Source organism: Leuciscus leuciscus, assembly GCF_965113295.1.
Source record: "Leuciscus leuciscus genome assembly, chromosome: 17".
Taxonomy (NCBI): domain Eukaryota; kingdom Metazoa; phylum Chordata; class Actinopteri; order Cypriniformes; family Leuciscidae; genus Leuciscus; species Leuciscus leuciscus.
The window spans coordinates 23,425,025-23,451,294 of record NC_138741.1 but is presented as its reverse complement, the minus strand read 5'-3'; the positions used below and the strand labels follow the sequence as shown (position 1 = coordinate 23,451,294).

Here is a 26,270-nt window from a genome sequence, read left to right as displayed (position 1 = left end):
GTGAAATGATTCATTCTGACGGTCCGTTCAAATGAACCGAATCCCACGACTGATTCACCTGTTATATTGAGTCTTCTTTCAAAAGTAGCGACAAAAGTCTTCGCGCGTCATTTGATTAGAAAGGTTTGATTGAAACACAATAATTATATATTATTACAAGTGATTCTCATAATGGCTTAGATCTCATAGTAATATTTTAGATGCACAACATGTTTTTACACACCTGTTTCTGCAAACAAGTATGAGCATCTGAACTTAATATCATTTATGCATATTACTTTATGCTTAAAAGTGAATTTGTATCAATAGGCTAGGCTAAGTGTATTTCTTTGAGTGCCACCTTCTATAATTTTTTTTTCTAAAAATTGAGACACAATGCTTATAATTTTTTTTTTTTTTAATGAAACAGTAACAAGGCCTAAATTTAATAGAGATATTATTTACAATGTAGGTCTAATGTCTATACACTCCTAAATATTATGGATCTTGAATTTGCTTCTTGGAAACAAGAAACATAACTATTCTTTCTTTCTTTCTTTCTTTCTTTCTTTCTTTTCTGAATGTTTATTTTGTGTTAATATTGTATTTTGAAGTAATCTTTACTTGTTTATTGTCAATGTATGTTGCAATCTTCAACAATGTAACTTTCAATTGATTCCTTAATAAAAAATAAAAAGGAAACCTAAAAGTTGTTGGCTAAATAAAAATAATAATTGGAAATACATAAAAAGTTTCAAATATTACGACATAGGCCTACAAACAATCAGAGACAATTTCTCAATATCATAAATCTTAAGTCATTATTGTATGATAATTATTTCTAAATAATTACAAACGTTCCTTAATATGATGGCATAAGCTACTCATAATTATGATAAAAGCTTTCTATTATTTTGAAATTCTCAATATATTTAGATATTAACTCATAATTCTCCAGTTTCACAGACAAGTCTTAAACCTAGTCCTAGACTAAAATACATGTTTGAGCTGTCGTAACTGAAAGCAACTTGTACAGACATATCTTCAAATGTGTCACTGCCATTGTTTTGTTCCAAGATGCACACCAGTAATGTTTTTTTCCAAGGCACGTTTATAAAAGCTATTTAAATGCCATGATTGAACTAAGACTTAACCCTGGCTTAATTTAAGCCCTGTCTGAAAGAGAATCATATATTGATTTAAACATCAGTTTGGCCTTCGCTTCGTCACTCGGTTCGGCTGGGGGAAAAAGAATCAGTTCAAAACAATGATTCGTTCAAGAATCAAACATGAGACAGAGAAAGAGAGAGAGAGAGAGAGAGAGAGAGACAGAGCCATCAGAGTATCAGAGGTAGTGTGGGCGTGCACAGACAGAGAATCCTGCAAACATTAACCAGGTGGTTATTCCTCACACATTTCCCTCTTATTTTCCTCCTCCAAGCTGCGCTGGAGAGACTTTCCTGTGCGTCACGAGGAATTAAAGTAACTTTACTGGAGCAATGCGGGAGCCGAAAACCAGCATCTCTTCGGATACAGACCCCTGAAACCCCCACAAACTCCACTCATGGCCACCGCCTGGCCACCCGCCACACAGGGCACTTTATAAGAGAGAAATCTACCGAAATCACAGGACGAGAGCCTCATATAACGAGCAACTCGCTGTTTGATCCAGATGGCGGGACACGAGTGGGATGATTGGTTTGAACGGGAGGAATTGATCGGGCAGATCAGCGACATCCGAGTGCAGAATCTGCAAGGTAAGAGTGCTGGAGGCATGGGATGGGTAAAAGAGTATGATCACGAAGACACGAACATTGGTATTGAAGTAACTGGAGTTGATCCAATGTCTCCATTCACCTCTCGCTTTGAAAAAGAGATAGCCTACATTTACATGTAACAAATACAGATATAACAGCGTTGCGCTTTAGTGTTCCATTATGGCAAGCCAATTTAACATGCATTCCTTAACGTGCTGTATCTATTTTTGTTACTCATACCTGTTTTCTTAGTATTAGCTTATAATTTATTTAGTAGCCTAGTGACTGTTTATATTTTTCAGTCTCACTAATAGGCTAACTATTCAGTAGGCTGCTTAGATACAATGAATGGGCAATTAATTTAAATAGTGAGTTCAACTAATTATTTTCTTATACAAGTTTAAGTAGTTTAGATATATTTAGCAGGGGTACTTCAATTAGCACTGTGCTTTAGCTGTTATGGGGCATTGTCAGCGATTTGCAGTGACATTTTTCAGATATTCATTTTCAATGATAGCTGGTGATTTCCAGTGACACTAGCAACAGCAGCCATTGCCAATGCAACACAGTAGCATTATCAGGAACCACAAATATCCCCCCATTGAATTATTATATATTATGTTCAACAATATATAAGCCTAGTAGTTTAATTTAGTACTGAAACTGAAACTCTGTAAACTTTAACTTTTTTCTCACACAGAAATGTTCATTTTGGGTGAACTTTATACACAATACAGATTGTCACTATCCACAATAGGCTACATATTGTTGCAATTTTTTATCGCTATATATTGTGACACAATATATTGTTACATCCCTAGTTGTTCCACAAGGTTGTTTCACAAAATGAAACTAAATGAAAGAGATGGAACAACAACAACAAAATACAGTGTAAAGGCATTATGAGATAGCTTCCACTTTAATTTAAAATACGTACAGAGGCATTTTTATCGGTCATAACTTCTGGAGAAAAATAGCTCAGACCCTGGAAAAGATGAAACTTTCTAGAATGCATAACTGCCTCGTGTACGCTATCAAATGGAGTCTATTTTGAAAAGCAATGCTTTTGACTGTTATTTTTTGATTGAGTCAGTTAAATTGAGTTGCTCTTTTACCCATTTATTATATTAGTAACAAAAAGAAACACCATTCAATTATATGGAGAAATTCTTTACAATATTGAATTGGCTTTTGGGAAAAGTAAGATCATATTTTTTTTTCTTTTTAGAATGTTCTTTTGTATGTTGAGATGTTGTTTTTGAAGTAATCTTTACTTGTTGTTTGTTATTAACTGTCTGACTTTGAAATAAGACAGATTACAACTTCTTTTTCAGGCAACCCACCATCTAGTCAATTTTTGAAAATATGTACTTGTGCACAAGCATAAAATACTAGTGAGATGTTAGTATTAATATGGACTTGTAAAATTGAAAAATATTCTAGTCACTGTTGGATCATTTCTATTGTTAAATAAGTATATAAAATAAGTATGAGTAACAAGTAGTTAGTTTCAAGGAATAAATGTTACGGTGGCTTGCCATAGTTATTATTATTATGATAGTACTTTGTATGATTAATAACTTGACAGCTGATAGAAGACCCCTATACATTTGAGAAGTTCAGACAACCAAGCAATCATCCTGACTGAATTACTAAATCTGTTGGTCATGATGCAGAACCAGTGGGTCACTGAAAAAGACTGAATGAATTTCGCCCTTTTTTTTTCTTTTTTAGAGACAACTTTCTAGATAAGGGAAGCAACAGTTATCTGAAGATAGTCTGCATGTGAGTGTTCACCTGCAGAGCAGCCTTCGGTCCAACTTATTTGACGCATAAACAAGAATAAATCGTTGCCCTGGAAAGAATTGATTTAATGAGCAGGAGTTTTACACATCACTGATTGTGCAGTGCATGTTCTCGGCTTTGCCATCAATTACTTTAATGTGCGCCGTTAATCGCTGCTCAGTGTTGGCCGGTGGCATTTCAGGCTGTTATATGTGTTTAGTATTGCAGGTTTCATGACTATGAATGACTAAATACATGTCAAGAAGTGAGAGAATGAACATTAGGGCCTGTAAAGTAGCTCTCTGAAAACTTTCAAATTGAATATAAGCCCTCTAGGCTGCTTCTGTGCCCTAGTGCTGTTCATTGCAATAGGATTTAGGATGTAATGTGGCTTGGATTTAGGATGTATATAGGGCTTAGTAGCAGAGAAATTACTGGAGAATATAAATGAAGCATTGCAGAAAACAGATGCTGGAAGCAGATTACATAATATCTTGTCTTCATTGAAAGAGCAATGCCCTCTGCATTGGACATCTGGAATTTCAATGCAATATTCTGCAGGCCCTTGAGAGCTTCTAGATAATTTGGGATGCAGACTGATCTCAGTGCATGTCTGCTGCAGGTTTGTTTTGAAAAGGAGGCAAAATCCATATCTATGCATGCACACATGTTCCACTATACAATATATGGTGACAACTTGAGAAATACATTTTTTATTGTTGATACAGAGTAGTTCATTGTGGTATATTCACTCTTTTTCATGATTGCCATATCACTTTGAGGATTATTTTGACATCTGTGCACTGTGTTATGAGAGCGAAACAAATATTTTTCTTGTATTCTTCTAGTTGATATCTTCACTAACAAAATATGAGGCCTAAAACGAAATAAAATAACTATATTGAATATACGTTTCTCAATTCCTAGTATCAGGGCTTACATTAACTTTTTTTTCTCACCAGCCACTGTGGCTAGTGGCTTTTTTCTTTTTTTGTACAAGTTACATTTTATTAGTGGTGGGAACTGGGAAGATACACTTAGCTTACGAGACGTTACACAATATTGGGTTCACAAGACAATATTTTAACACTATTTCATGAAATCTTTAATGACAAAATATATGACTGGAAAGTAAAATGCACAACAATGCAGGACGAGTGTATTTTGAAATGTTTTGACTAATCTAGGGCTGTCTGTCACTTATTATTGTTTTAGCAATAATATTCGAGTAATAATTCGAGTAATTAGTCGATTATTTTGACGATTAATCGAGTAATCCGTTTTTTTGTGCAATAATAAAATAGACTTTTAAATTACTTCAAACATGTTTAATAACAGTGAGATAATAATAATTGGTTCAAACAAAGTATCAAAAGCAAGTAACAATTTGCTTTTGTTGAACAACACTGTTAAAATACTAAATGTAATGAATAATAGAAACATAATCAAGTTATGCACACATTACGTATTATTACAAATGCCAATGTTTTAGATTTTTGTGAGTGCTTTTCCCCTTATTTAGACTGGATAAAGCAGGAAGACTGAAGCTTATGCTACAAGGAAAGCATCTGTTTGTATTCAGGGTTCGATTTCAAACTTTGCTTTTTATCATAAAGGTCTAAAAATCCTCTAAAATGGTGATAAACTTGCCACAAAGCAGAGCGCTGCTGATGATAGCAATATTTAGTACATATAAGAGTCGGACATCTGCTGAAGCGTTCTGAAGTGCTGAAACAGAGCCAGTGCGCACTAGAGTAGAAAAAGTGCAATAAAGTAGAGATCAGTGCGAATATACTGGACTCTCATTGGATGAGTTGTCAAGCAGGACATATTTTCATATGAAGTGTTGAATGAGAAATTGCTCAAGTACCCCCTCCCTCCCTCCCTGTTTCACATGCACACTTGCATACTTTTTAGGCACTTTTTTTTTTAGGAAACGCTGGTCTACATTAGAAGGCTTTTCAAGAAGAGTTGACCGTAGGGTAGAAGACTGAGTTTGCAGAATGTCTGGAAATCAGAACACTATCTCCCTGTCTTTTCCGTTATTCTCCTGTTTTTATCTGTAATTTTCCTCGGGCAGCTGAAGCTACTCCGATATCCACTCAGCACAAATTTAGCCTCACTTAAAAGTCTTCCCTTCTGTTCCCTGTTTATGCAGAGAACACGATGAAATGATGAAATCTAAGTAGTTAATTCCTGTTGTGTGGCATGTTGTTTGGTTAAAGGGATCGTTTACTCACCCTCATCATTTACTCTTCCAAACTTATTTTCTTCATGGAACAGATATGAATATCTATACCAACATTTACATTTTTGGATTAACTACCCCTTCAAGACCTCACCCTCAAGTTGTTCCAGACCTGTATGAATTTCTTTCTTCTGCTGGACACAAAAGAAGATATTTAGAAAAATATGTGTAACCAAACAGACAGTTGATGGACCCCATTGACTCTCATAGTATGGGGGAAAAACACTATGGAAGTCAATGGGGTCCATCAACTTTTTGTTTACCGGCATTCTTCAAAATATCTTCTTTTGTGTTCAGCAGAAGAAAGAAATTCATACAGGTTTGAAACAACTTGAGGGTGAGTAAATGATGACAGAATGAACATTTCTAGGTGAACTATCCCTTTAAAGGTAATTCACTTTTTGAAACGTGCTTTCCCTGTTGTTTATCTACTTCAAGCATAGTTATGTTCTTGGAATTACCTGAAGAGTCTCAGATAGAAGTTATTATAGTGCAGAAAGGAACTCGGAAACCATGGGAAGTCGCTGGTATTTCCCATGACCCTCCTTTTTAGATCTGCAGGGATTCTGTTTGGCTCTGGAACATCTAGAGCCACATCATCGGTGGAGGAGAGCCGTGCTGTATAGGTGTATCATTATCTATATTTAGCCGGCACTTTCTCCTGCACGCATGAGCGACTGGCCTGCCTGACATAGGCTGCATGTAAGGAGGATTCAGCTGAGTGCTAGAAACCTCTGCAGCTGAGAAATTATGTAAGCTTGGTTAACTCTATAGTTTCCAGGCCAGTTACTGGGGAATCTGAAAATCAAGGATTACTTTAATCAAGCTCTGCTTATAAGATGTTTATAGTGTGCTGTTTGTAAGTATTTCTTGTATACAGCATGAGTTTAGATTTTCATATTGATTATATAATGGAGACAGTGTGCAATTTATTAGTGATGGTTGCCAATGAAATAATCACTATATTGTTCACATCTGGTTTTCTTAAGTCATGGTACAAAACTTTGGCATTTAGCTTGTCTAAAACATTGTCCATTGACTATCATTGTATTTGAAAAAAGAAGACATTTCTCAAAATAATGTTCCAAAGAAGAAAGAAAGTCACCAGTGTTTACACACATTAGCAACTGTATAGCAACTCCGTTTTGCATTATGGAGGTGAGTTTTGCATGGGAAAGCAACACATTTTTTTCATGTCAACTTTTATTTTTATACTTGCTGCCCAAAAAGAAAAATGTAATACTTGAAATTTGATTTAGATTCATTTCACTTTTGTTGACTTGTGCCTTTTCTGATGGTTACTGAACTTTTTTTTTTCTTCTATTTTAGGTAATGATAACATCAAGAAAGTTGTTTTATTAGTTGCGTGTGTTTCTGGCGGCTGGCACAGACCTCTGGTGATGAAAGATGAATAGTATCAGTGTTCTTCTGTCAGTTTTATAAGTAGTCTCATTGTCTAAACAGCCTGGTTTTCCTGATTAGCCAGTCATCTTGATAGAAAGATGATAAAAGTCTTATTCTAAAGCAAATGGTGTAATGACTTGGACTTAAATGAATGGCATTGTTTGTCATAACACATCCATCTTTTGTCTCTAAAACAGAATATTGTTGGATTGCTATGGCTCATGATACACAAACCGTCAAGAGTCGAAGGGTTTTTTCCCATGACAGTTTTGAAATATTGTTAGTTTTACATTGTTCACTGCAACTTGCTTAGGGAGAGAAACAAGCTCTAATTGCTCTTGCATAAGAGTCTCTTGGTGTCAAGTAGAGTTTTTGCGAAGGGATTAATTAAATTCTTTCGGCTGACAGATAATAGCCATTGTCCAACAATAACACCCCTTCTGCTGATATTCAGAACTAATGCTCCAGGGTTACAAAACTGAGATAATACAACTTTTTTGATTGTACACATAGGCTGTGTGCCATTAAAATATGTTTTTCAAAATAAGTTTTTACAAAAAAGATGTTTGTGCTGTTCTTCATTCACCCAGTATTTTCATCTCTTTGTACATTCTGCATATCTGTGATTGGAGGGGAGCTCTTTTCTCTTGACATTGCACAGCTTGACTAGTTCCCTCATTCCCTCTCCGGTGACATGCGTACGATTCGTTTGATGTGAAAAGTGCTGTTCACCTTGTAAATCCGTAAGCCTCTAAAAAAATATAATTGTGACATTTAATCCCTTTATAAGCGTGTAAATGCTTCAGTGTTCTCCTCTTTTATCTGGGAGTAAGTGCTGCAAAATACTTTTTATTGGTGAACCTCACAAAGAAAATGAAGCCTTTTTAGGACCATTTAGAGGTTTTGCATTGTAATTTGTGACAATTTTCATGTCAATTAAAGGCACAATATGTAAGATTTTTGCAATAAAGGGATGGTTCGGATTAAAATCAACCTAGGGTGCTTTGCACCATGACCTCGATCCAAATCACAGAAGTGACCTCGATGACCACGTTAGCGGTAGCATCAGCCATCAGGCAAGTGTTATTTAAATAAACTCCCGATGTACTTACAAACTTTCCAATGCCTCGTTTTATGAGTACAGAACCTATTTGTACTACTGTAGAAGTTTGGTACTATTCCGTGCATTATTAGTGGGGTAATTTACGAGATACAACCTTGGATCCGTTAGCGCCTGCACTAAGCCATTCGGCTGATATCTCTAAATAAGCTCTAACTTTAATAATGTTCGACCAAGGGAAAAAAGGCTTCTGGGGGGGTGTTTGGCTCGAGGTCATGGTGCAAAGGACACTAGGTTGATTTTACTCCGAACCATCCCTTTAAAATATCCCAAAACCTCTAGCACAGTGTTATATATTTTGTTCACTTGTGTACTTGCATTATCCCAAATGTTTCCAACAATGTTTAAATCCAGAGAAGTTCGCAATTTTAACCAGTGTAACGGCCCTCTTCTTTGCGTCGCCTTGTCAATGACGTAATGTCCGTGTTATCCTCGGTTTTTACTGCCGTAGAAACCATGGCAACACAGTGAGTCTCATGAAAAAATGCGGAAGTACTAGTTGTAGCGTCTAGTACGCCACTCTGTTGTTGTTTCGCAGTCGCCATGGACAATTCGTTATCGTTTGCAGCAGGATCTGTCGCCAAAGATAACGCGTAAAACTGCACTGCGTTACCCCACCTTTTAATTCGACAAATAAAGTGACTTGTATGAGTAGTAATTTAGCATTAAACATTACGTTACTTGCGGCTAATTAATTAGAATGAAATAAAATCATGTGATCAAGCGTTCATTCATGAACCTGGTTTGTGAGTCCCGTCAGATTGATTTCCATCAACAGTGGAGGTTAAGATGACAAATCCCATCATTTCTTGCTCCTTCACAGAGTCATCTAGCTACGCTTTTGTTATTGTTTTGAATATGCGACCTGTAACGGCAACACTTATGTGCTTTTAAGGACATATTAGTTTGTCATTACCATAATGCAAAAAAACCTTATCTCTATCATTTTTAATTACAGACCTTATTACAAACCTTAAAAGATAAAAAACACTTGGATGTGTTCCGGTAATGAGAATTTGGGTGGAAAATCTATTTAATCAGCATGAGCAGAAAGGTACAAAGCAAAAACAGTTCTAAAAGTCAACTTTATTTCTTTATGCAAAATATATCTTGAATGTGATGAAATGTGACCTAAACATATAGTGCTTTCCAATAAAGCTGAGTTCTCCATCTACAAGGGCAGCAGGTCTCTGTGTAGCCCACTCACGATTGAGACAGAAGCGTATCTAAATGTATTTATTTAAACGGAAAACATTGACATGCTCACAATGGCTGCTTTCAGAGTTTTAGAATAACTGAAGCACGACTTGGTGACATTATCCATTGTGCCATCTTTTAAATGAATACAGTACAGTTTTTGACTATTTAAGCTTGTAAATAGTCCCCCCCCCCCCCCCCCCCCCCCCAATACATTTCACAAGACATTCTTTTGACTGTAGTATAGTGTTTAATAAATGTGAACTGGAAAGAATGGACAACAAAATGCAGACAGATAAGTTGTCATTCATGGCCACCCAATCACAGTGCCATCACATTTTGTACAATTTTAAATATTATAAAGAAGCCAATATGGGGACAATGCTGATCCAGCCAATGGATTTACATTTTATATGTTTTTGCAAAAATTTCATTGCAATTGGCATTTTTAATTTTAGATATGCCTTTAAGCTCACCTTTAATTTGGTAGGCTACCCAAATAAGCAAATTCAAGCAAATTCTACCTACATGCCTGGTAAAATGTGATTTGAAACCATGCTGTCTGGATTGTTTTTCTCACAGTGCTTCAATGTTACCCAATATATGCCGGTCATTCCACTGACTCCTCAACAGCTGTTTATATCAATGTCAATCTCAATATAGCGCCATTAAACACAACCAGGGTTGACCAATGTGCTGCACAATAAAAACAGAACACTAAGACAAAACAATATCATTACTAAAATACATTGCAATAAAACTTCCTTATTGATAATGGCAAATCAAAAATATGTTTTTAAGTTAAAAACAGATAGTGATGGTGGAGATCTACTACTGAAGATTCCACAGGGGGCTGCTACCGAAAAGGTGAGGTCACCCCTACATTTCAGCTTTGACTTCGGGATGCACAACAATCTCTGGTTGGACGACCGGAGAGACAAAGCTGGACGATGTTCAATCAGTAAATCCGAAAAGTAAGAAGGAGCCTAAATGTTTAAAAATGTAAACTCTAAAAGAGAAATTTAGAAATGTACTCTAACGCACTGGCAACCAGTGCAAAAAAACGTAAAACCGCTGTAATGTGGTCCTGTTTTTTAGTACTAGGTACAAGTCTTGCAGCAACATTTTGAACTATCTGATAGAGCTGACTGGCTAATCCCAAAATACAGTATTTTGGGTGTAATATAGTAATATAGGCATGAATTACTTTTTCTAAATTTTTACTTGACAGAATAGGATTGACTTTTGCTAGTAGTCGATGCTGAAAGAAACATGATTTGACAACTGTATTTATCTCTTTGTCAAATTTCAAAACATCATCAAAAACAACACCCAGATTTTTTACCCCAGGCTTCACAGAAAAGGAGAACTGTTTATACAACAGATTTCTAATTCTGATCCTGCACCAGCCAATCAACTTCCATTGAGATGAATGGGAAGGGTGACAGTTTATAGACCTCCTTGTTTGCACCATCAATCAAACTCTAATGTTGTGCTTTTGGAAGCCCTTTTCATGACTACATAAGTGACTAGTGGTTTCTATTTTATTCCCCTCTCCTACTATATATGGGAAACTCTCCTGTTAAAAGTTCACAATGCAGGTGATAAGAATGGTTGGTTTCCTGCTGGATGATCTCACTTGGCAAAACCATTCTTTGCATGTTAAGCAAATAAGAGTCACATGATTCAGAGTCTGTGTATTTATCAGGTGACTGAAAGAGTAAAGAGTCCTGAACAATAATGAATCCGGTAACTGATTTGTGATAACTTATGTGATTCTGTTGGTTTTGAATTATTTGCATTTGACTCTGAATTTGATCATATTCTGCAAATCTGAGGTCTTAAGAGATAATTGTATATCAGAGAGACGGTTCTTCCACAGAATTTGCATTTCACCAGAAGAATTATGTCATTCTGTTTGGACAAAACATTGCTTTCATGGACGCATGCCCATATCTTTGCTTTGTTGTTTCTTGATTGATTTACTATGGATTATTATTTTAAAGAGCATGTACAGTCATCGTAGCATAAAGTCATCTGAAGTGAACTTCTGTGGATCTCACAATGTAGACGTTGGACCAACTGAAAATGTGTCTGTGCCATGTAATATTTAGTTATATGTGGAGCCTGGGAACTGAAAATAGACCAGAGTTTGCTTTGTTAGGCAAAATTATTGCAAATCAGCTAATACTTGGCATATGAATAAAACTTAAAGCCGTCATGTTTTAAATTCATTAAGCCCTTGACATAATACAATAACATTGAGGGTTGCAACAACTAAACGATTAAATTGTTTATAAAATGGATACAATAATGAGAACGACTGCTTCATTATTGATTAGTCAGTTTATTCATTAACGATTTTATTATTGATTAGTTGAGTCTTCACACAGAGAATCTCCATCAGTGATGGCACTTTGAAAAATCAATTTCTATAAAAAAAAATCAATGTTTACTTACATTTTTGCAGTAAAAGCAATAATTTCAGTTTTGCAAAAGACCCTTGTGAGGATTAACTGTTGCTTTCATCATTAAACTTCAAATACTTAATGCACAGGGGACAAGTGTTGCAAATTAGTTTAGCTACAAGCACTATGAAACACGCATTGAATGGCTGTTGTCACAGTTTTATCTATGTTTATTGTATCTGTCCCTATACAAATAAAACCTTAAAGCTGTAGTCCGTAACTTTTTTGGGTTAAAAATTATCCAAAATAAATGTTTGAGCAAGTACATAACCAGCCAGTGTTCAAAAATATCTGCTTACCTTAGCTCGATTCTAAACGGTAAGCTTGTAATAATGTTTTTAATTCCAGTGGTACTGGTGGATTTCCACGGGAAATTCGAGCATGTCTTTGCGTCATTACGTCACATCTGTACACATAAAGAAGGAGTCTCGGCTAGTAAGCTATATTGCATGTGAGGATGTTGGAGGTGGAGATTTATAGCCTTTTCTTACAGCACTTGATATAATTAAACTTATCAATTTGATGGCGGATCCAGAAAGGTTCAAACGACAATCACCAGTGACAACTGGAGATTCACCCGTTGTAAAATGCAAAAGACTTCGGACTTCAGCGTGGCTACGGAAAAAAAGAGACTGCAACCGGGCCCATGCGAAAACAAGGATAAATATCGGAAGGGCATTAAATGTAGTCACGCAATGCTGATGTTGTTAACATTAACAATTTGAGAACAAAGTATAATTTGCACGGTTTGACGTGATATGATAAGCGATCGTTAGATTTAATCAGCGCGATTTACTGCAGTGCTTTTTTTCCCCTTAGTTACTTGTTCAGACGACATTTTCCGGTGAAAATTCTTAAGTTGGTCATACTTCAAAAAAGTAGAATCTGTGATTCTGAATGCCAGCATCCACACCGGCGCGATGACGGACAGCCGCACATTCTCCTCAAAACACTGGATTCATCCGCGCTGTGCCGTGCCGAGGCACAACCCACCTAAAGTTGATAATTCCGCGAATAACTGTAATTGCAGATTTCGAACAGAGATGGCGACAAAGAGGAAAAACTACAGACTGCAGCTTTAAATAAATAAATAACAGAGAATGAAAGCGCAGTCATTGTGTTAACAATTAATAAAATTTATTAAAATAACAATTTGTTGTTGTTAAACATAACATTTAAGTTTTAAATTAACCATAAAGGGATCTTAATCTTATATGCAACACAGATACTTATATTTTTGATATGATAACTTATGATAACTTCAAAAGAAGTAAGTGTTGGAAATACTTCATTTGTTTTCATAATTTTTATGGGTGGATCTCTCAAAACCATTCGAAAAAATATCTGGCTCATAATTCTCACCAAAAACTAAAGAAAGAAATATATGATTATTTTTGCACAAAGAAAATGAAGCATATTTTGAAGTCCATTTATTGTTTTTTGCAATGTGACATTATTTTTTTATGACAGTTAAGGAAATATTAGTTGACATTACCATAATGCAAAACATGGGGGAAAAAATCTTAAGATTAATCAGTTTACATGCTGTATTTATGCTGTAAATACAAACAGAACTGCTGACCACAGCATAACAAACTACAGTCCTAACAAAGACATTCTCATGAAAGGTTCCAGCTCTGCTCATGTTGAACCTTCAGACACACAGAGTTCAGGCCCGTCTGTCACACTTGAGAGCTCAAAGCTGTCCTGTTTTGTTTGAGCGCTGGCTCTTTGGAGCTGGAAGACGGCCCCCTCATTAAACAGACATGGTCTGTGCAGAAAGATGGAGAGGACTGTGTTCTTGGCTGGGGCCCCGGGCCTGAAATGCTTTATAGGTCCTTTGGCAGGGAAAAAGAAATGGAGGCTGGCGTGTTAATGGTCTTTGTGATTTCAACAAAGGGATTGTTTTTGTAGTACTGTAAAATTGATATTGCTTCACTAAAGATCAAAGTTATTATCTAGTTTCATATCTTTTTTATGATTTTATGCATTACACAAATGTGTATCATCTAATATTGTAGAAACCGTTCACACAAAACAAAATAAGGTATTTATTTTACCTTTTTGGCTGAATTTTTTTAAAAACATTTATCACTATCGTTCAGTATTGTGTATTTATTTGTTCATGTGCATTTTTCATCTATTTTTACGTTTAGAAGAATTTAGTCATTATCAAATGCTCACAATTGAATAATGCTTAATGTGATATTTAGTTCATTTCAAAATGAATATCCATGTTCACACTGTACATTATAATATTATTCCAATATTCGTTTTTAGCGTTAAAGTTTTGGAGTGTTAGATTTAAAATGTATTTAGTCAAAGTAGTACAGGATTTAAATATCAGCCATTTATTAATTATTGACTCATCATATTGTACATTTAACTAAATTAAACATAAATTAATAGATAATTGGAGGATGCGTAGACCACAGACCAACCAATAAAAATAGCATATTTTAGTGTGAACAGACTCCATTTATCTTTGGGTTTGAAAAAACATCTAAAGCGCTGTAGGTGATCGAAACTTTACCACCCCCCAGCATGTCATACTGGGCTTGGTAATGCAAGAGCAGCCATTAGTAACAAGAATCCTTTGCAAGGATTAGCTCTTTTTTAGGGCCGACCAGAAAGAACGAGCTGTTGGAAGCCAGGAAACTCTGTTTCATTAAACTATGCATTACATGTTTAAACATGGGGGTGGTTTTATTTTAATTAAATAATATGTAGTCACATGGAAAACGTAGACATACATGTAAAGTGTTTTAGTTGACGTAATTTAGCACTAGCTGAATTCAAGGAGACATTTAACAGCGGTCACATTACCCTAACATTGAATGATGAATTATCTGCCAAAATGATTTTTATTAAGAAAGCGCTCTGCTGTGAAGCATTTATGGTCTTATTAAATGTGTTGTCACAAAAATGGTTTTAACTTGGCCACTCTCTGAATGTGCACTATTGTGCTGTTGAGCTCTTTGTATGTGGCGACATGCCTAGACTTCCTGTTAGACTGTTGGGTCATTATTCCATCATGGCATTTAGACCACAGTTATTGATTCCAGCAAATGGAGCCTCTTTATGTTTTGGCACTAAATATAAATGAGGAAAGCCATGCCTCCAGTGACATCCCCATCAGGATCTTCCCATTCCTTGTGTGTGTACTGTACACCTATAAAATCCAAATGAGCCGCCGGCTGAGGAAAAGAAAACTTGAGAAGAAAGCATTCATCATGAGGTAGACTGTGTAGACGCTTTTCCTGACGGATCATGTAATCAAGCACAGTCTCATGGGAGGCTCCCCAACCACCACCATCTCTCTAGGCCAGATGTCTTTTATTTCAAAGCGTGTACACGAGGTCCAAAGAAACATCTGACCTTTCCTCCCAAACATGAAGTAAAAGAGTCACCACTTAGTACCATATCTACCTTTTTCACATTAGAAGCACGTTTTTATTGGTCATTGGTCATTTTGAACAGGTTTTTGTTCTGTTGATGAAGAATAATGATAAAGCTTGACAGAAAATGCCACTCAGCTGGTTTGTATGACTTGTGTGATGAACTACATTCCCCACCATTCTCTGTGGCAACATAAGAAGCATAAGATAAAGCATCAGTTACAGAACTAATTCTTTGATTTAAAAAAAAAATTAATTTATGAACCTCATTGGTTCTTGCGGAAGCTCAAACGTGCTGCGTGTCACGAGAATGAACCTCATTGTTTTTTTTAGAAGCTCAAACGTGCTGCGTAACATGAGAATGAGCCTCATTGGTTCTCGCAGAAACTCAAACGTGCTGCGTAACACAAGAATGAACCTCATTGGTTCTCGCATGTCAAGCAAGCATGCTTGAGCTTCCATTTACCATATCTGATTAATGTGAATAAAAGCCTGAATTCAATCTGTTCATCATATAAAGTGATCGTGTCTCTTCAGAAAATTTGATCTGAACCGCTCAATCCATATGGATTAGTTTTACGATCTCTTTATGAATTTTTTGAAGCATCAAAGTGGTAGTCGTAAACTGTCAGTAGAGGGACCAAAATTCTTCCGATTTCATTAAAATATTTGTATTTGTTTCGAAAATGAACTAAAGTCTTGCGTGTTTAGAATGACATGATGGTACGGTAAATGTTAGAATATAAAAAATAAAAAATTAGGTCTTAAAAAGCTTCAAATTTGATTTTAAATACCTGCAGATACCCTGAATAAAGCAGTTTACATGCAAAGTGTAATTGGGATGAAAGGCAAAGATGTAGGTGTGTCAATATGGATTTTGCATACACAGTTTATCTTTACACACACACACACACACACACACACACACACACAAAAGAGTTTAAGACATTTCATGATGTTTTGAGCATATTAAGTTTAATCAGTGAAACTGCATATGAACCCACATGAAGTCCATTGCTCAAGAGCACAATGATGGTAGTTTTTTACTAGCCCAGACCCTTTCAAACGCATAGTTTTGCTTTGCTCTTTGCATTTTAATGTTTATTCTAAAGCAAAGTGTAAAACATTTAGGTATTAATGATGTTTCTACAAGTGTATGTGGATTCTTAGCGTATTAATGCAAAAGCAAGCAAAGTTGCCATTGGCTGCTCATTAAATAAAACAGCTCAGTGGATGTTTGCCGTTTATGGTCACTGGTCATTCCACATTGACTATAATTATTGTGTGCTGTTTGGCCTTTGTTGCCATGGCGTGCTCACAAGTGAGCAATTGCTTCAGGCTACATGTGATTAATGACATGGAGCTGCTGTTTTAGATGAAGCAACTTCTTGCCGTTTCATCTCCGTGCAGCATTTACCTCCGTTGACGTGTCGCTGTTGTTTTTGTTTCTCTTCCAGTTGAGAGGGAGGTGGTGCAGAAAAGGACATTCACAAGATGGATGAATCTACATCTAGAGAAGGTCAGTAGGAATTTATTTGGATCCTATGAACCCAGTAGATGGAGTTTATAGACTTCAGATGTTCAGATTATCCTCCTTGTGCACGGATCGAGGCGTCTTTGTGGTGGTAACATGTAGCCTTACTACAAACAGGAAATGTATACCTCCTTTTCTCTGCTGAATTATTAATGAAGGAAATTGAAATTGTAATTTCTTAGCATTAATTATGCATGAGGTTGAAACATTAACCTGAGTTGTAAGAAGAATATCAGGGCTGAGGAAATGTTTTTTTGGGGATGAATTTTTTTAATTTATTTACTCAATTGTGTTGTATATGTGTGTGTATATATATATATATATATTACTTTCATCAGTTAAAACATTTTCATGTTTTGATTTTTAGGGCCAGATTTACTAACAGCTTGCGCCAGCGCTACCCCCCTCTTTTGGCGTTAAAAAACTACTATCAGGATTTACTTGAGACACGCAGTGTAAAATTTGTGCATAAAAGTCATGGACACAGTTATTTTTGCGGCTGACCTTATTGCATATGCATTTGTAGGAGTTTCCCATTCATATGTCAAATTTATGGGAGGAGAGTGTTTAAATGAATCATGCAAGGTGATTTACTAAGGTTTGCGCTAGTCAGTTTACTGGTATTCTTGGCATTATTTAACGGGCAAAAAAAGCACTTCTAAACCAGATGCTAATTTGCGCTGCTCTTGGTACAATCCGTTGGTCATCATGGAAATGATCCGGCTGCGAAGAACCTGTGTTCTTTAATTTGTGCGTCGTCAGTAGATCACACGTAGAACTTTCCATTCCCATCTGCGCTTTTTTGGAATTGTGCTCCCACGCTAATTTGCCCTGTTTAGTAAATCTGGCCCTTACTCTTCTGATGCTCTCTTCACCCACTTTCACTATCATATTTTCCCTACCAGAAATGGCGAGACAGACACAAAACACACACACATACATTTGCATAAGGCATTAGTCATTGAACACAACTCGTTTAGGCCTTCTCTTTTGTTTTCTCTGGCAGTCCTCCGCGGCTCTTCTTGTGTTGTAGACAGCTTATAGATTGTAATGCTGCCGTTCTTCAGAGCCTCATAATACTGACTGAAAACACTCAGCGATGAATCCTTTGTTTTCATGCACAATGTCGCTCTATTCTGTGCCCCTGAGTTTTGGCTTCTTCTCAAAACTTCGACCCACCATCGGACAATTACACTTTGTCTGTTCTGTTTTTGTGGAAAATTTCACCTTTAACCCTCCAGTTTCCACTGTTGTTCCATCATATCCTTTTTATTCTTCTGAGAAATGTTATTATTGAAGAATAGTGGGATGTCAGCTTTTTTTTTCTTTTCTTTTTAGATTCAGTGAAATTAACCAGCACATGTCAACATTTGAATTTGTTATTTGACATTTAAATTGTTTTTCATAGTATTATTTTTATTTTGAAATATATTTTTCTCTGAAGTTCTTCTCTTATATGAGATCTGTATTTTATTCAAAGGATCAAAAGACTTTATAGTCATTGTACTGCTGTGCAAAACAAGAACATGATGTTGGTATTCCGTATTCTCAAACATTCACATATGACTAAAGTATAAAAAAAAGACAAAAACACAACAAATAAATGTTTTTTTTAATGTAGATCAAATGTTTAAAAAAGATACATAAGATAAAAGAATATGACAGAAATATTATCTTTTGTATAGTTTAGATACTGAACTGCATGTTTTTTTTGCTGTGCAGTGTAACCCTCGTTTGGAGGTGCGGGATCTGTTTCGTGATGTCCAGGACGGGAAGCTTCTGATGGCTCTACTTGAAGAACTCTCAGGATGCAAACTGGTGAGAATCATTTCAGTCGATTTTCGGAATCATTGTACTTCATCTGTTCCCACAAACGGCTAAGAAAACGCTGACCTTTGATCTTTCAGCTGCATGGGTTTAAGCCATCCTCGCATCGTATTTTTAGGCTCAATAACATCGCCAAGGTATTGACATTTCTGGAAGAAAGAAACGTAAGTATTGTTTAAGGTTACACACCCTCACAAATAACAAATAAAATACCCTGAATGTTTTTCCTGAAACTGTGATAAATGTGTCTGGTTTTAGGTGAAATTAGTCAGCATCGACGCAACGGATATTGCAGATGGCAATCCATCCATTGTGCTTGGGCTTATCTGGAATATCATACTGTTTTTCCAGGTAGCATAATCTTGTTTTCTCCCTTTGTGTTTCTTTATTTCTACATCTTTATGCTTTTACATTTGGATTAGTCCACATTTTATTGAATTTAGTTGGGGAAAATAGCTAATCAGTGGGTTATTTGTGACTCAAGAGTCTTTTCTATGTGGCTTAAAGGGATACTCCACTTTTTTGGAAATAGGCTCATTTTACAACTCCCCCAGAGTTAAACAGTTGAGTCTTACCGTTTTCGAATCCATTCAGCTGAACTCCGGGTCTGGCGGTACCACTTTTAGCATAGCTTAGCATAGATCATTGAATCGGAAAGGACCATTAGCATCTCTCTCAAAAAAAATGACCAAAGAGTTTCGATATTTTTCCTATTTAAAACTTGACACTTCTGTAGTTACATCGTGTACTAAGACCGACGGAAAATGAAAAGTTGCGATTTTCTAGGCTGATATGGCTAGGAACTATACTCTCATTCCTGCGTAATAATCAAGAAACTTTGCTGCCGTACAATGGGTGCAGCAGGCGTGCAATGATATGACGCTGCGCCTGAAAATAGTCCCCAGCTCGGTAACTTCCAACGTGACCGGGACTAAGTTTGTCTAGACCCGGAGATCGGCTGAATGGATTCGAAAACGGTAAAACTCAACTGTTTAACTCTGGGGGAGTTGTAAAATGAGCCTATATCCAAAAAAAGTGGAGTATCCCTTTAAAGTGGCTGTGGGAAACGATGAGGTCTGACTGTACCAACGATTGCTTATGATATCCTTCTGATTCTGGTTGGATTAGGGTCCAAAATGTGAACTAATCTTATCTTGTCTTTGAGACATGACAACTCTTATCACTCATGCCTAATCAGTGTTTAGATAGGACCGAAGAGTTTCCTGAGCAGCATGATAGGAACGGCCACCACGCTGAGCCAATGGTTGTCATCTACTCGTTCAGTAATGAGCTGTTTGTATTACAGATCAAGGAACTCACAGGGAACATTACGAGCCAGTTCCCCTCCTCCTCCAGCCTGTCCTCCATACCCACCAGCTCTGATTCGGACACTTCGCATTCCAGCACACCCTCAGATGAGAGAAAGCCCACCATTGCACCAAGAGGTCATGGGAAGGCAATCAAGACCCTCTTGCACTGGGTCCAGAGACGCACTAGAAAGTAAGAGAGATTTTAGTGACCAGTGATTTTAGTGATTTTATGCCAGATTTCAAAGCATCGCTTGCTACTTTGTTCTTCCAGATATGGAGTTGCTGTACAGAACTTTGGAAAGAGCTGGACAAGTGGTTTGGCTTTCCTTGCTGTGATAAAGTCCATTGACCCCAGTCTGGTGGATATGAGGAGGGCTTTGCTCCGAACGGCCAGAGAGAACATTGAGGAAGCATTTAGAACAGCACACTACAGTCTTGGCATCCCAAGACTCCTAGAACCTGAGGGTAAATATTAAAGAGTCGGTTAATATTTAGTGGCCCCAAAAATGTACACTACTGTTCAAAAGTTTTTGAAAATCTGCATTTATTTGATCAAAATACAGTAAAAACAGTAATATTGCGAACTTTGCATCAGTCACTTTTTTTTGGATCAATTTAATGCATCCTTGCTGAATAAAAGTATTAATTTCCTTTAAAAATATGATATAAAATTATATATAATATAAAAATGTTTACACATTATTAACGCGTATACATTTCTCTATATTTTATATTTATACATATTTAAATTATATATTATTATATAATTTTAGATTTTATTGAATTTCTGCTAAATTAATAAATGTAAATGTAAAATATATGTCAATTGGTTTGACATAATGCAAAGACATTCATAAATTAATTAAGCGATTAATTACTAATGTAACACAATGTATTTCAGCTACATTTCAGAGGTCTTGAGGGCATTTGTCATATCTTTGATTTGTTTTAATATACAGCAGCTATTGAAATACATTAGCAGAGTTGAACTAAAAAAGTCTTTCCTCAGATGTAATGTTGAATCCCCCTGATGAACAGTCCATAATGACCTATGTGTCCCAGTTTTTGGAGCACTTTCCTGGAATTGAGGAGGTAGGAACGTCAGTGAATTACAGCATCAATATACAATAAGTCTCATACATCTCAACTAAATGTGCTTTGTTTTCTCCAGGATGAAACGTCAGTTATTCTGGAAAGAAGTAAAGCCAGTGCTCGTATGAACGAACCTCCTGTTCGGAATGGGGTTCAGAGAAAACGGGAGTCTTATACGGTCAAGAGAGACTTGGTTCAGCCACCACCCAAGATCTTCATCTCCTCGGTGTCTGAAGATCGTGAGCAGATCACCTCTCCAGTCCTACCCCAGACCCCTGAGGACAGACCATGGACCAGTGAAAGGTCATCAATGGGTTCAAGTCCCAGTCCTGCAAATGACAAGCCCCTTTATCACCCATTGGACTTGAATAAAGACCTGTCCACCACAAGCTCTCCGCAACCTTCGTTCTCGGATTCTGCTGTCAACTCGCCCGACTCGTGGAGTGAAGTACTTAGCGAGACTACTAACTCTCACCGGATCAATGAGGATCCTATAAGCGAAAGCGGTACAGCTGGTACTGTTGAAGTGACCTCAGATTTAGGGTCACCATTTTCACCAGAGAGCATGCCGGAGAATCATTTGGACCGTGAGCTTTTCATAGATGAGGGAAACTATTCCCTCGGCTCCATGGATAGTTTACATGCCAAATCCACTGCGCCATCTGAGGAGGACAATGCTTTCAAATATATCTTAGATCTGAAAGAAGAACAATCTGCTTATCATTTGCCCAGCGACAACATGAGGAATAAATCAGATTCAGGATGTTTAGAACAAACCGAAACCAATCCTTTGGAGCACCAGGAACCAGTCAAGCCATCTTTTAATGATCTTTCATGTTTGGAAAGTGACTCAGGATACTTTCAGGATAACAAGGAAGCCATGCCAGCTCAACCTGAGGATGAGAGACCACTTACTTCCACTGTTGATGAAGAAGTGAGTGGAAATCTGGAATCTGAATCTTTTCAGGACAATGTAGAGTCTTCCAATACAGAAGCTTTGCAGAGGAATGCTTTTGAATTGACAGATGGACCTGAGGAGAAGCCTTTCATGATTGAATATGACAGTGAGCCGGAATGTCCAGTTTTGCAGTTTGAGAGGGTTTCTATATCAGGAAGTGAAGAGGATATTAAACTGTGCACTGATCTGGCTGAAGAACCAACAGAGGAACCAGGCAAAAATGATCTTGAAAATGGTCATTCTGAAACCAACTACGATAGTAGTGACCTCCATGATGGGGAACAAGTAAGTGTTTCAGAAATTAAGGTGAAGGATGTGATATTTGACAACCTGGAAGAACCTGTCTCGGACCAGAGCCAAACAGAAGTTGAGGTTCCTAATGAAGATCAGGTGTGTTACATGTGTGGATGTTCAGTTGCGAAGAGCTCGGCTGAATCAAGCGAACAGGGTGACGATTGTCTGTTCCATTTAAACTCAACTGAGAGGGACTGTAATTCAGACTCGAGACATTTCAGTAAATCAGAAGCAGGTGGAAACTTTGAGGACAATCCAAGGGAACAGAACAATGAATTAAACGGATCTGTAAGTGATCTCAAGAATGAGCCAAGAGAGAGTAAAGGTATTCATGAAGATCTGCTTATTATAGGTAAGAGCAACATGGAAAGTGGGTCAGACGGCATAAGGAGGACTGAGTTTTCCCACAATACAAATGGTGAAAGCCAAGCTCAGGTTTCAGACAATACGGAGCCTGGAGGGGCCAAGGAAAACAGGCCTGTATCAGTAGAAGACTCTCAATATGGCGTTCTGAAATCTGTCACTGAAGCCATTGTGGTGCCTCTTTCTGATTCCACCAACCACGATGGAGAAGACGAGTCTACTTCAACCCAGCGACAGCGTCTAGAAGTTTCCAGCTTCGAGTCACCAATTGAAGCGGAAACCTTCTGTGAGGACTCAGAGCCCATTATTGGTGTCCGTGGGTACCTTGAAAAACGTCCCACAGAGCTACGTCTGTCTCTCAGCATGACTCCGCTCCAGCCGGCACCTCCTAAACGTTCACTTACCGAATCGGATACGGACACCGAAGACACTTCAGAGGAACACGGCAAGGGATTTAAGTCGAGAAAGGTTATTTTTCATTCTCACTTTCCTTTAGCCTAGAAAACAGGCTCAGTTTAATGCACAGACTGACCTACAAACAGAAGGTATCAGCATATGAGCTGTTTTAGGGTCATGACCTCCTTTTCCAAATGTAGTTCACTTGAGCGCATTTCTCAAAATGATCCTTTTTTTTAATGATCTATTACAGTTGCTATTGAGTCCTGTGAGTATAGCCCAAGTATTCAGAGCCAGAAGAAATAATCCTGTTTTCATTCTCTAGCACAATTTCCATTCATGATTAAAGATTGATAGTTAAGATGAACTATGAAATACAAGTTCAGTCCCCTCACATAACCAGTATGTAGATCAGCTCTCTGAAGAGCTGGGTTCAGTAGCAGAGTCATCCACTCTCCGTAAAACCATTAGATAAGGGGAAAAAAAAGTATTTTGGCTTTCTTGGAGCTTGACACATGCTGAGGCAGTGTGAGTTTGAGTCAGGTTCATGCAATTTCCCTATTCACTCGCCTTTTTTTTCAGTTGACCTTTTAAAAAGAGTGGTAAAAAGACCAAACGGGAAAACAATAGTGCTTGAGATTCTGTCATATTCACACAGACTGTTTTTGGAAGAAACGCTCACCAAGGCTGCATTTATGTGGTCAAAAATACAGTAAAAAGTAATAGAGTAAAATATTATTACGATTTAAAATTACTGTTTTTATTTTTTATTTTAATACATTTGAAAATGTAATTTAATCCTCTGATGGCAAAGCTGAATTTTCAGCATCATTACTCCAGTCTTCAGTGTCACATGATCCTTCAGAAATCACTTTAATATGCTGATCAAGAAACATTTCTTATTATTTTCACTGTTGAAAACAGTTGTGCTACTTAACATTTTTGTTGAAACCGTGATAGATAATAGATATTCAAAAGGGCAGCATTTATGTGAAATACAAATCTTTTGAAACATTATAAATGTCTTTACTGTCACTTTTGATCATTTTAATGTATCCTTGTATTATTTGTATGGCCTTCAGTATACTTGTGCAAGAATGGTCATCACAGTGATAATGTTACCAGAGTGAATATTAAATTGCTTGAGTCTGTATTCTGGATATTGAACTTTAATCTTGCATTATAAATTCACTCCATTCTGCATGTGTCCATTTAGGACAGAGTGGGATCTTTGCATCTCCAGGAGCAAAGCCTGTTTGACAGGCACCCAGGAGAATGGGGTGCGGTGGAGCCTGATTCACCAGCTGAGCATTGTGAGCTCATTAAGACAGATGAGGACCTGCCCAGCGCTGGTGCCAGAGAAAACACTGGGGCTCTGAGGTACGGCTCTATTAATAGAGACACAGTCTGTGCCACAGGGGTGCGTTCTGTTTTCTGAAGGATGTGACCTCATAAACCTCTTAGAACCATTGCAAATTGCCTTAAATGTACTTGTTTAGTTTTGAAAACTTTGGTTGACTTTTGGTGAACAGGTCATATCCATTTTAGATGAATGATGCAAACATTTTTGATCTCATAGCATGTTGTGTTACTGTATAAAAATGTGCGTTTTCCAGTACAGCTGATTGGACGGGATTCAGTCTGTCATGAATAAATGAGCTTAATTGTAACTTCGGTCCATATAAGAGTTCAGTGAGGCATATGAAATGTGTGTTTTATCAACCATAACAAATGTATCATGCTCTTAAAAGGGACGAAGTGGTGACGGATGCAAGCCAACCTTTGACTACTATACATTTGAGAAGGGTCGCTGACACCAGCGAATCAAAGGTTTGCTAATGTTCTTGATTGTGCCCCCGAATCAACCCAAGTATATGTTATGATAAACACTACCATGCAAAAGTTTGGGGTCAGTATGATTTTTCATTTTTATTTTATTTTAAGAAATGTATACTTTTATTCAGAATGGATGCATTACATCGATCAGAAATGACAGTAAAGACATTGATAAAGTTATAAAAGATTTCTATTTCAAATAAATGTTGTTCTGTTGAAGTTTCTATTCATCAACATGATAAAAATAAGAAATGTTTTTGTGCACCAAATCATCATCATCAAGGATCATGTGACTCTGAAGACTGGAGTAATAAAGCTGAAAATTCAGCTTTGTCATCACGGAAATAAATTACATTGTAAAATACATTAAAATAGAAAACACATCAACATTGAAATTGCAATAATATTTCACAATCTTACTGTTCTTACTGAATGTTTTATCAAATAAATGCAGCCTTGGTTAGCATAAGAGACGTCTTTCAAAAACTTCTTACCGACCCCAAATTTTGGAACAATAGTGTAATAATTATCTCATCTTAGGTGTCCACATTATTAACATTTATAAAGGCTGACAGCCTTTTCTCTGGTATTAGATATATTGACTTCACTTTTTTAATTTCACCAATCTGTTGGTTTCTTTTTAATAGGGACAAAATGGGAAAGCCTTAGACTGCAGCAAAATGGACAGTACCATCATAAATAAAAGGTAACATAGGCGCCGATTTGTGTTTCTGCCAGTGGGTGCCCAGTGCCCATACTCCATACAAAGCACACTGTTTTGAGACACACACTAACATTCCTGACACTTTTTTTTTTTGCACGGAAATGTACTGTTATCTTACATCATAAGATTTCTTTACTTTTACTTGACTTAAAGGGGTCATGACATGGAGTTTTTATTATTTTAAAATGTTCCTTGAGGTTTACTTGTAATGTTTTTACAAAATAAAAAACATATATACAGTATGTGGAAATCTCATTTACAGATTTGCTTAAGATTTGCAATGCAGAAGCTGTCGGATCCAATACAGCTGACTGCTTCATCTGTCAACAAAAGTTTCTTTTGTCAACTAAACTGTGCCTCGTTTACAAAACAATTCTCTGAACAAACATGTAAACCTCAGACGCGATCCAGGACGCCATTAAAAATAAACCATTCACTTGTTTCCTGACACTGGTATCAAGTCTGTACAGAGACGGAAATGAGCTGTTTAAATAGGACGCATCAAAACGAGTGTTCCTTGACGCTTCTAAAGTGAACAGGGATCTGTATACTATCCAGTGTAGACAGCGTCAGTGTTTAT

General features: G+C 36.9%; 1 protein-coding gene across 1 annotated transcript in view; it reads left to right on the top strand.

Moving 5' to 3' along the window:
* The first annotated feature begins 1,312 nt into the window (after window positions 1–1,312).
* Window positions 1,313–26,270, top strand: part of clmna (calmin a) — a 28,016-nt gene continuing 3,058 nt past the window's right edge. Inside the window, exons 1-12 of the mRNA XM_082143145.1 lie at window positions 1,313–1,736; window positions 16,814–16,875; window positions 18,613–18,708; window positions 18,798–18,881; window positions 18,976–19,068; window positions 20,024–20,217; window positions 20,299–20,492; window positions 21,037–21,119; window positions 21,199–23,202; window positions 24,347–24,510; window positions 24,882–24,960; window positions 25,614–25,672. Of these exons, the coding sequence (XP_081999271.1) occupies window positions 1,652–1,736; window positions 16,814–16,875; window positions 18,613–18,708; window positions 18,798–18,881; window positions 18,976–19,068; window positions 20,024–20,217; window positions 20,299–20,492; window positions 21,037–21,119; window positions 21,199–23,202; window positions 24,347–24,510; window positions 24,882–24,960; window positions 25,614–25,672 (3,197 nt within the window). The 5' untranslated portion in view covers window positions 1,313–1,651. The remainder of the gene's footprint in view (window positions 1,737–16,813; window positions 16,876–18,612; window positions 18,709–18,797; window positions 18,882–18,975; window positions 19,069–20,023; window positions 20,218–20,298; window positions 20,493–21,036; window positions 21,120–21,198; window positions 23,203–24,346; window positions 24,511–24,881; window positions 24,961–25,613; window positions 25,673–26,270) is intronic.